At 37.3% G+C, this 10,933-nt stretch overlaps 2 protein-coding genes across 3 annotated transcripts; both read left to right on the forward strand.

The window, feature by feature from the left end:
- The first annotated feature begins 4,575 nt into the window (after positions 1–4,575).
- Positions 4,576–10,866, forward strand: LOC113355316 (serine incorporator 1-like). Its single transcript, XM_026598148.1, has 6 exons — positions 4,576–4,846; positions 8,821–9,060; positions 9,274–9,385; positions 9,509–9,683; positions 9,788–10,028; positions 10,376–10,866. Exons 1-6 carry the CDS (start codon positions 4,672–4,674, stop codon positions 10,669–10,671), a joined length of 1,239 nt encoding a protein of 412 aa, XP_026453933.1. The 5' UTR covers positions 4,576–4,671; the 3' UTR covers positions 10,672–10,866.
- LOC113355315 (isoamylase 2, chloroplastic-like) lies at positions 4,707–8,556 on the forward strand. Of its 2 annotated transcripts, none has more exons than XM_026598147.1 (2): positions 4,707–4,846; positions 5,625–8,556. In XM_026598147.1, exon 2 carries the CDS (start codon positions 5,721–5,723, stop codon positions 8,388–8,390), a length of 2,670 nt encoding a protein of 889 aa, XP_026453932.1. In that variant the 5' UTR covers positions 4,707–4,846; positions 5,625–5,720; the 3' UTR covers positions 8,391–8,556. The 2 variants fall into 2 exon arrangements, with proteins under 2 accessions (XP_026453932.1, XP_026453931.1); XM_026598146.1 differs by having other exon boundaries at positions 4,708–4,846; positions 5,574–8,556.
- Positions 10,867–10,933: the final 67 nt, after the last annotated feature.

The following is a 10,933-nucleotide window of genomic DNA, read 5'->3' on the forward strand; positions in this document are numbered from 1 at the left end:
CAAACGGCCGCGTGTCCAACAAGAGATTCCGGATCATCATGATTGTGACAACCATTCATCACTTTAGAGAACTTGTATAACTACCATCGGGTCTCTTGGGTCTATTAACTATAATCTTAAACGGGCAACCATACTTCTTTGATTTAGTAATGTATTCCCTTGTCGTCTTCTTCACGTACAGTCTTTCGTTTTCCCAGTGACTTTCTTGCTTTCCACCTCTCTCACAAACAATTTCCAAACAATCTTCACTTGAATGACCGCATTTGATCTCTATGCCCTTGTCTATCAACCATGTCTTTGCATCGTTTCTTTCTTTCCATTCCAAATCGGTGAAATAGTGGGCAGAGGTATCAGGACCCAGCAGAGATACGTCTTTTGGATGATCTTCTTCAAACGCCACAACAATCTACAACAAATATCAACAAGTTAATGATTTAGAATCGATTTATATGTTACAGGCGAGACAGCCGATTGAAAGTAATCGGTTTATATGTGCAACAATAAAGTCCGATTATGGACTTAACGAAAAAATTTCAAAGTTCACAATCGTATTATTTACGTGTATATGTAATCCGATTTTTGTTCTCATTTCTACTGTAACTTTTTTTCTCCACAATCGGATTACATATACACGTAAATAATCCGATTGTGAACTTCGTGTATTCTACGTGATTATTCAAGTGAAGAAATCGGATTATGCACATCACCAACAAAAACCGATTTCCGTCACGTACCCATCACGCCCAATTTTTTACTACAATCGGTTTATTTGGTGACTAACAACAACCGCTTGTTGTACTCAATTTGGGAATTTTTCACAAAATCGGTTTATGTGGTGCTATCGAATAAACCGATTCTGGGTTAAAGTTTTGAAAAATTATCTCTTTTTGGGCGATTGGGATATGCAAATACATGTTTTTAGATCATTACAACTCATACCTGTTCATTAGAAGCATTATCACCTTCTTCTTCCCGACGATATTGTTCTTGTTCTTGAATAATATCCTCAAGCATTCTTTGGTTGACATTCTCTTCTTCATTCAACAAAATATCCAATTAGGTAGGATCGAAATCATGATAATCTGATGCACCCGCTTCTTCATCACTACTAGAGTCTTCATCATCATTATAAAGTTTCGTTTTTGCTAAGAAAGTCACAAACCCTAGTTTTTTCTTTTTCCCCTCTACTTCTTCTTTCCCTCTAAACCTTAAAAGAGGAAATGAATTTCTACTCTAATCCTAACACTATAATCAAACTCAAACACTAATTAATTTAACTAATACTAACTTAATTAATCATCACTAATTTAATAAGGGCATATTAGGCATTAACATAAATAGTGGATAAGGAGTTTCTATGAATTATTTCTTAATGACTCTATTTTGTCATGTAGCTATAGGCCCCAATTAAGTGGCATAGACCCCAATTTAGCAAGGTTATATTAAAGGAAAATCAATTACATACGGTACAAAAACTTAATCGTTCAGTGAACTTTAGATAGACAACATCGACTCCTAGGGGAACATAAATATGTTGTACGAATCTTTTCAGATATATTAATTATATGTCCTTAATTTCAACACCCTACAAATATATCCTTATGCAACAATAAATATATCCCTATTTTTTAATAACCTTATCTATTTAAAATTAGGTTACCTACCCTCACCATATAATATTTTTCTTTATTTCAAAATGAAACAAATTTCTTCCACTACCACTTCACCACCACCACTAGCACCACCACCACCAACATTCAACTACCATTCAACCACCAGCGTTCAACGACCACCACCTACCAACCACCACCACCACTAATATTTCATCACCATTACACCACCACCAGTCCTCCATCATCATTAGTCCGTTGCCGCCATCACCACGAGTCCGCTGCCGCCGCCACCGTCACCGCCATCACTGGTTCAGATATTTTTGTATCAACAACATTAGTTGATCCAAATAAAAATAGAACCAGCAGTAAAAGTTGACCCAAATAAAAATAGAACCAACATTAGAAGTTGATCCAATTTAGGGGATCAACAATAGTAGTTGATAAGAAAAAAGGATCAACAGTAGAAGTTTATCCAATTTAGGGGATCAACAATGGTAGTTGATCCCCTAAATTGGATCAACAATGAAAGTTGATCCATGTAAATGGAGTGAACTTGGCGTGAGTCGAACACGCATCATCTGACATGGAGTCAGTCATGCTACCATTGCACCACAAGTTCAACAATGGAAGAAATTTACATGATTTAAACTAAAAGCATGATTTAAACTACAAGCATGATTATACTTATCCAAGGATATATTGTCAATAATAAGAGTTGAAAGGATCAACAACAGTAGTTGATCCCATAAAATATTGGTTCAACAACAGGAGTTGATCCCACAAATGGATCAACAACTGTACTTAATTCCATAAAAAATTGGGACAACAATAGCAGTTGATCCCATAAATTGGATCAACAACAGTAGTTGATCCCGTAAAAAATGAAGCAAGTAGGTTTACTGAAAGGACAATTGCTATACCTGGAACACCATCAACAAATGCAACCAAAATCACACCCAATCTCCACCAAAATCACTCTCAAACTCCACTACCAACATCACCACAAACGTCCAGAATCACCAATATTTATTAAAAAACACAACCACCGCCACCGAATTTGGAAAAACCATGATAGATACTACTATTAATACTGAAATCCAATAATAAATACCTATGTTACGGATATTTAATTTGTAGTTCATCATAACATCACATCCAAGTTATGCAAGATTCAAATCAAATGGAGATTTTTAGGATTTTTTATACTAACCTGATCCAGTCGCTTTATGTCCGTGGAATTCCTATGTTTTGATTTCTGTATTAACCCAAAGTTCCCAAATTCGAAACTTAAAAATCAGATCGTTAATCTCGAAATGTTTAACTGATACTGAAATCATAATAAAAGGGAAAAAAGATAAACTGTTGATGATGATTGATAATGAAATATGATTTCAAACGAAAATCTTCATCCCCCTCTCAATCGCGAAAGACATAAATCTGATAGTTGATATCTTCTTCCACCACCGCCACCACATACACATCGTTATCAACTTGAGATTTATGGAACACAGTCGAAAAATCATTTACTTTCATTGACTAATATAGATTTCTTTACGACGGCGAAGAAATTTGGAGCGACGGTGATGGTGATGGTGGCTGTTATCGGGAGAGATGAAGAAGAAAGAAAGTTTAGATTTGGAATAATGAAAATAAAAAAACGATTTTCTTCAAAGCCTTATTTAAAGAGAATGGGTAAATATGGAAAGAAGCAAAACCTTAATGGACCCATGATAGGTTTATAGATAGAGAGGGATATATTTATTGTGTGATAAGGATATTTGTGAAGCCCATCAAAACAAGGGATATTTATTCAGTTCCCACTTTCTTTTTTCTTAGTCATTCTAAAAAATCGTATTGAATGACTTCATGGACAGTCCTAGTTAGTAAGTTCACTTATAATTCGTGAATTTGTTCGTGTCGGCCGAATCCGTACGTATCAGCCGTATAACTGGAACCCCGACTTAGATTCGGAAATTTCCAGCTTAAACCGAATTATACAAGCGAATCGTACGATCGGTATAATACTTTGCCACATCATCACTAAATTATCGTTCTTTATCATGTTTTTGACTTTTAAAATTTTACATACACCAATCTGATTCCAATACCACTGACGCATATATTATTTGCTGATTGTATTACATATCATATATATAATTCATGTCAACTATTAAATTATAGTATCTAAGGAGAGATTATATTAAAATTATAGTATCTAAGGAGAGATAATATTATAAATGAATTTTTAAGAGATTAATATATGTCGAATTTTGTACGAAGAATTCATATCTTTAAAACGAATTATACATGTACATATGCAGTTCCGTATTACTGCCGAATCACAGAGCATTGACCGGATTTTTGACCGAATTTGACTTGTGCGAATCCGTATAACACTCATACGTATCACATCCCGATCGTTTTCCATACCCCGAATTACTAACTAGTCTGCTTTGCAACATTTTTAAGAACCGACTTAAAAGAAAAAAGTAAAAAAAAAAAGAAGAAGATTGAACAGTATGGTAAGTGTGGATAGTCTGGTGACTACCTTAGGTCCAAAAGAGTAAATTTGATACATGGCGAGCGTTTTATCGGACCAAAAGTACGTGATGAGAAGGGGCTTCGATTTTAAAATCGAAAAACTCTAGACATGGAATAACTATTATCGTCCAGATATGGGACAATAGATCTGGACCTTTAATCATTTTCTTCTTCACCTCGCTAATAATCCCGATGCTAAAATCATTTCCCTCTTAACCATTAAGATTGTACCACCTCATGTCTCAGATTTGGACAAGGCCTACTGTCCCAGGTGTAGGCGCTCCCTTTTAAAATCTTCCTCATTTTTCGTCCGACCAAGATCTGACTCAGCGCTCTTCTTGAGGCGAGTCAGAAGTCAAAACGGAAATGACGTTCTGTTTGATATTCTCAGACCCAAATACTGAAATTACCAGACATTACATATTTCTTTTCCATTCCCCAAAATCTTGTTTCTTTGTGTGTTGGATAATTTCTGAGGTCTATCCATCTATACAGAGTCAGAGAGAGAGAGAGAGAGATGTCTTGTTTGTTATCTTGCTGTGCATCGTTGAGTTGTGGATTGTGTACATCAGTAGCATCAGGGATATCAGGAAGATCAGCAAGATTAGGTTACTGTGGTTTATTTGGTCTTTCTCTCATCACTTCATGGATTCTTAGAGAAGTTGGTGCTCCTCTCCTTGAGTATCTCCCATGTAAGTCTCTCTATCTATAAACTCTTTTTTTCTTATTATTATTCGAATTAGGGTTCGTTGATTTTAATTTTGAGTTGTTTGTTATTTGATTCGATGAATTGATCTCTAAATTTGAACTGTATGATTTTAGTGACAGTTTTTTTTTTAGTTCGTTATTAGTGAAGTATGGATCTGATATTTGATATATGATTAGGTTAGTGTTTTTGGAAGAAATCAATTAGTCTTGCTTATTACCCAATACTATGCTGTGGCACTGTTTTTCAGGTCCATTGCTATGCCCTAATTTAATTATTTTCGCCATGTTGTTTATGTTTTGCTGTTTTTGTTTTCTTAAATGTGTTTTGAGTTATAGCTTCAAATAGGTTGATTTTGTAGGATGTTTCTGTCAGAAACTTAGATATATGATGTGTATAATCCTTTGGGGAAGCTAATCTTGGAAGCTAGTAAATTGCCATATGATTTATGTACGCAATGTGAAGTAGAAACTTCACTCCTTGTGTCATCGAATTTACTCATTGGCAGTTCAGTTTGTTTTTAGTAGGTTTTGTGTGTTCAAAATTTGGATGTTCCTGATTTGTGGACAGACATCTGTATTAGTTATTCCTTCTTTGAGGTTCACTTTAGTTGGTTTAGCTAAAGGTACTAAGATCTGCCCCAGCAAAGTTAGTTACATCTTCTAGCATAAGTGAACGGCTTATGAAGCTGGTGATAGCAATTTCCTTTGCAGAGATAGAGATGTCAACTCTCAGCTAACTGATTCTCATTATCACCAACACAGAGAAAGGCACAAAAAGCTCAATAATCTTAATTTCGGGGGTTTTATCTGCTTAGAGTTCAGATCTAATTTCTGGGGTTTTGTCTTCTCCGAAGATCGATGGCAAGTCTTTCACCAATGCTCAGAATACACACCCATCATCTGTCAGATGGAGCTGTAAAACTGACAGATCTGAAAGTTCCAGTGTGTTTTTATCATCAGAGAAAAGGATCGTATTGCTTAAAGAGAATGAACAGTTTAGGAAGCGGAAATTTGTTTTCTGAAGCACGTGGAATAAATGTAGCGAGGAGTTTTAACCGTTATCCGGGTTTGAATGTTGCTGCTGCAGCAGCACAAGGCTCTGATTATCAAACTGGAACGGAACTGTATACAAGAACTATTGAAGAACTTGAGAATGTGTCAAGTTATTTGTTTAGGACAGAAGTGGGTGGAGAAGTCAAGGTGATTGTTGGCGAAAGAAACATGAAGCATGTAGTGTATGTTGAAGTTTCATCATTACCGAGCAACAAAGATGAGTTGGTATTGAATTGGGGAATGTATAGATCTGATTCATCATTTTTCTTACCCTTGGATCCTTTACTTTTAGCTTCCGGAACTAAACCAAATACCACTCAGACTCCTTTGGTACAAAAATCTGTTGGCAGGTTTTCATCCGAGTTGGAATTCGAACTGAACCAAGACCCATTCTATCTGTCATTTTTACTGTTATCCATGAGCAATGCTGCTTCAAGTAACTCAGAGATAAGAAGTCATAGAAAAACAGACTTTTGTGTCCCAGTGGGTATCAGTTCAGGGTACCCTGCTCCTTTAGGTATCTCATTTTCCGATGATAACTCAGTTAATTTTGCCCTCATTTCAAGAAATGAAGAAAGCACAGTATTGTGCTTGTATGATGAAATGCCAGATAAGCCCTCCTTAGAGATTGAGTTAGACCCATATGTTAATCGAACGGGTGATGTTTGGCATATTTCAATGAAAAATGTTGATCCTTACAAGAGCTATGGTTATCGATACAAGGTAGATATGATTAAGGGTCAAAGAAACGTATCTCAAGCAAGCCATGTTTTTCTGGACCCATACGCAAAAGTCCTTAAAAGTTTCTTCAGCAGCCCACCCGAATCTGTTTCACTTATCAAGTCTCTTGGCTGCTTATGCAGAGAACCTACTTTCGATTGGAGTGGTGATACTCGCATATGCTTACCTATGGAAAGTTTAGTAGTTTACCGGTTAAATGTGGCTCGATTTACCGAGGATAAGTCTAGTCAACTACCTCCTGATGTTGCAGGCACGTTTACTGGTTTGGTACAGAAGTTAGACCATTTTAAAGGCCTTGGTGTAAATGCGATTTTGTTAGAGCCAGTATTCCATTTCGATGAGCAAAAAGGACCTTATCTTCCGTATCACTTCTTTTCACCTACTAACCTGTACGGACCTACTTGTGATGCTGTATCTGCTACTAATTCTATGAAAGAGATGGTTAAAAGATTGCACGCCAACAACATGGAAGTTCTTTTGGAAGTCATTTTTACCATTAATGCAGAGGGTGGAGTTTCTCTCTCTCAAACAATTGGGTACGATGATGTTATAGTGACAGGAGGAACTGCGTTGAACTGCAATGATCCCATTGCGCAGCGTTTCATTTTGGATAGTCTACGACATTGGGTAACCGAGTTTCATATTGATGGGTTCTGTTTTCTGAATGCTTCAGCAATGTGCAGAGGTTCAAATGGCGAGTACTTAAGTCGGCCACCTTTGATTGAGGCCATTGCATTTGATCCTGTACTGTCGAAGACTAAGATTGTTGCTGATTATTGGGACCCACATGAGCTTGTCTTTAAGGAAATCCGTTTTCCCAACTGGAAAAGATGGGCTGAAATGAATAACAAGTTTAGTCACGATGTTAGGAACTTTATCAGAGGGGAGGGTCTTCTCAGTAATCTTGCAACTCGGTTGTGTGGGAGTGGGGACATTTTCTTGGATGGTAGGGGACCCCCCTTCTCTTTTAACTATATTACAAGGAACTTCGGGTTACCTCTTGTGGACTTGGTTAGCTTCAGTTCCGGTGAACTCTCTTCTGAATTAAGTTGGAATTGTGGTGTGGAGGGTCCCACAAACAAGGCTGTTGTTCTTGATAGACGACTTAAACAAATCCGCAATTTCCTTTTCATCCTGTACATCTCACTAGGTGTTCCAGTTCTGAATATGGGAGATGAATGTGGGCGTTCTTCCAATGGATCCCCATCATACAGTGAGAGAAACTCATTTGATTGGGAGGATCTGAAAACTGGATATGGTCTTCAAATGACACAATATATCGCGTTTTTAAGTTCTCTTAGGTTGAGGAGAAGTGACATTTTTCAGAAGAGAAGCTTCATGTTGGAAAAAAATCTTGACTGGATAGGAAGTAAGCAGACTCAACCAAGATGGGAGGATCCATCAAGCAAATTCTTGGCATTGACGGTAAAAGCTAATGAAGATATTACTAATTCAAGTGTTGAATCTTCTCACAAAGCCGGCGATTTATTTATTGCCTTCAATGCCAGTGACCATTCAGAGAGTGTTAATTTACCTCCAAATTCAGAAGGAACGGCATGGGTTCGTTTAATCGACACAGCTCTCCCATTTCCTGGATTTTTCTTAGCTGACGGTGCTTGTGTTATTGAGAAGATGGACGGAGTGGTAGTTTATGAAATGAAGTCTCTCAGTTGTGCCCTCTTCGAAGCTAGGAATTCAAATCTGGAGGAAGTTATAATCAAAAGCACTGTTTGAAGCATTAGGAAATAGCATTTTCTTCTGAAGGCATATGTGATTGCCTGTTAACATATCCTTTTTCATTGTACCAGCCTCATGTAGTTTCATGGATTCCTGTCTATAATGATAAATAGTACAAAAATAAAATAAGGAAACAAGCCAAGAGGCCCAATAATTTATTCAAGCTCCCGCATCACTGAAGTTCACATGTTTATGCCTTTTTGGTTATTTTCACCATCATCTTTGTTTTGTCATGACATCTGTTTTTCTATCTTTTCGTTATATGCTGTCTTTTCTACTTTTCATTTTTTTTCTTTTTAATTTGTTACTCTGTTCCTTGTTTGTTCACTCTTTTGCCTTTAGGTAGAGTATTGTTGTGCACTTGCACTTAATTACTGGTGATGATCTTGATTTGAATCCCATTTTTTTTCTTATTTGGTGCATACAGGGATAAATACTGCCGGGAACCCACACTCGAAGGAGTGGTTGCAAATCAATGCAGTTTTTCGTGTCAGTTTGGGGAATTTCTTGTTTTTTGCATCACTGGCTCTCATAATGATTGGTGTGAAGGATCAGAATGACAAACGGCATGTGATTCACCATGGTGGATGGACTGTGAAATTTGTGGTGTGGGCTTTGCTCATAGTCCTCATGTTCTTTGTTCCTGATGTAATCATCTCATTCTATGGTAAGTTACATGGTACTAAATTATTTGGGATTTGTGACAGCTGTATTTATTTGAGATTTGATTAGTTTACTTCCTCTTTTTAGGTCAATGAAACTTGAGTTGATATTCTATCCACTGTTTTCATGTGCACATTACGTTTTAGTTTCTCACTTGTGTTATGAAGAGATTAAGTATTTCCCTCTCATTTTCGGCACTCGCACACCTAATTTGCAGAAACATTATCAAAATTCGGATCTGGGTTGTTTCTACTGGTTCAAGTTATTATACTACTGGATGCCACACACACATGGAATGATGCATGGGTGGAGAAAGATGAACGCAAATGGTGTGTGAAGCATTCTTTCATTCCTTTTCTTCTCTTCTTTATTTCTATGGTTTTTCCATTAAGTATATTTCGCAAGTGTCTGACATTGAGATTTCTTTTCTTAAATATGAACGAGCATTGCAGGTACCTTGCATTACTTGCAGTATCAGTTGGATGCTATATTGCAGCATTTACAATAGCAGGACTTATGTTCATTTGGTTCAATCCCTCAGGCCATGACTGCGGCCTTAACGTCTTCTTTATTGTCATGACTATGATTCTTGCGTTTGGGTTTGCTATTATTGCACTGCACCCTCAGGTAAAGAATATCCGACAAAAGCTAGTGGCATAATATAAGTTTGTCGTGCGATTCCCTTTGTTTTCTTTCAGCGATATGACCAGTGGATTTTGGGGTTAAAACAGGTGAATGGCAGTCTTCTGCCAGCTTCTGTGATTTCTGTGTATTGTGCATATGTGCTCTATACGGCTCTTTCAAGTGAGCCCCGAGATTATGTATGCAATGGTCTCCACAATAGTTCAAAAGGTGTATCCATGGGTAACCTAATTCTTGGTATGCTCACAACGGTTCTCTCTGTCCTGTACTCTGCCTGTCGAGCTGGATCATCCACAACCTTCCTGTCCCCACCTTCCTCACCAAGATCAGGTACTTTGAACTACTAAACCGTTATTTTTTTTCTCACTCACCACCTATTAAGACTTCAGTGGTTTCAAACTTTTGCCCAACTTATCTACAATTGAATGTTTGAGTTGCGGAAGATTTTTACCCTCACATTTCCATCAAACCTCCCACATTCATATACCAGAAGGAGCAATACATGGGCTAATACCTCGTTTTTGTTGGAGACTCCAACCGTCAATAGGACGGTAGAGTCCATTTTACTGGTGATTAACACTGGTCATGAAAATGGAAGTCTTTGGCATCCTCTCAAAATAGCACTAATTCACCAAGTTCTTTCTAAGGTTGTAATTACATTTAATCGTCTGTTGTAGGTGGAGGAAAGCCTCTTTTGGATGATAAGTTAGAGGAAGGGAAAAAAGGGAAAGAAACCGCAGCAGTACCAGTTAGTTATTCCTATATGTTTTTCCATTTGATTTTCGCACTAGCTACTATGTATTCGGGCATGCTTCTTACAGGATGGACCGGCTCATCGTCATCTGATTCAGCTCTTATTGATGTTGGTTGGACATCAACTTGGGTTCGAATATGCACTCAATGGGCGACTGCTGCTCTTTATGTATGGTCCCTTGTGGCTCCTCTAGTCCTTACGGACCGAGAATTCTATTAGCCCCCTGTATGCAGTACTTTCTCCCTCTATATATATATATGAACATCCAGTTTCTTATGTATGTAAATATTAGAACTTGAAGTACTGAGTTTTTAGAATGGTGATATATTTGATGTATTTTGATATGGTTGTAAGTTTGTATGAACAGTGTAGACCTCTCTATAAATAAACATGGATTATGGTTGGAATAATACACCAAATGGGCTGATGCATGACTAATACAGAATCTTCTGTTAAAAAAAATCTATGCACACTGGTTCTG

This window comes from Papaver somniferum, chromosome 3 (genome assembly GCF_003573695.1).
Source record: "Papaver somniferum cultivar HN1 chromosome 3, ASM357369v1, whole genome shotgun sequence".
NCBI classification, from domain to species: Eukaryota; Viridiplantae; Streptophyta; class Magnoliopsida; order Ranunculales; family Papaveraceae; genus Papaver; species Papaver somniferum.

Coding starts and splice junctions, on each gene's coding strand:
- LOC113355315 (XM_026598147.1), top strand. CDS start 5,721: ATGGCAAGTCTTTCACCAATGCTCAGAATACACACCCATCATCTGTCA.
- LOC113355316 (XM_026598148.1), top strand. CDS start 4,672: ATGTCTTGTTTGTTATCTTGCTGTGCATCGTTGAGTTGTGGATTGTGT. Junction 4,847..8,820: donor TCTCCTTGAGTATCTCCCAT/GTAAGTCTCTCT, acceptor TGGTGCATACAG/GGATAAATACTGCCGGGAAC. Junction 10,029..10,375: donor ACCTTCCTCACCAAGATCAG/GTACTTTGAACT, acceptor CGTCTGTTGTAG/GTGGAGGAAAGCCTCTTTTG.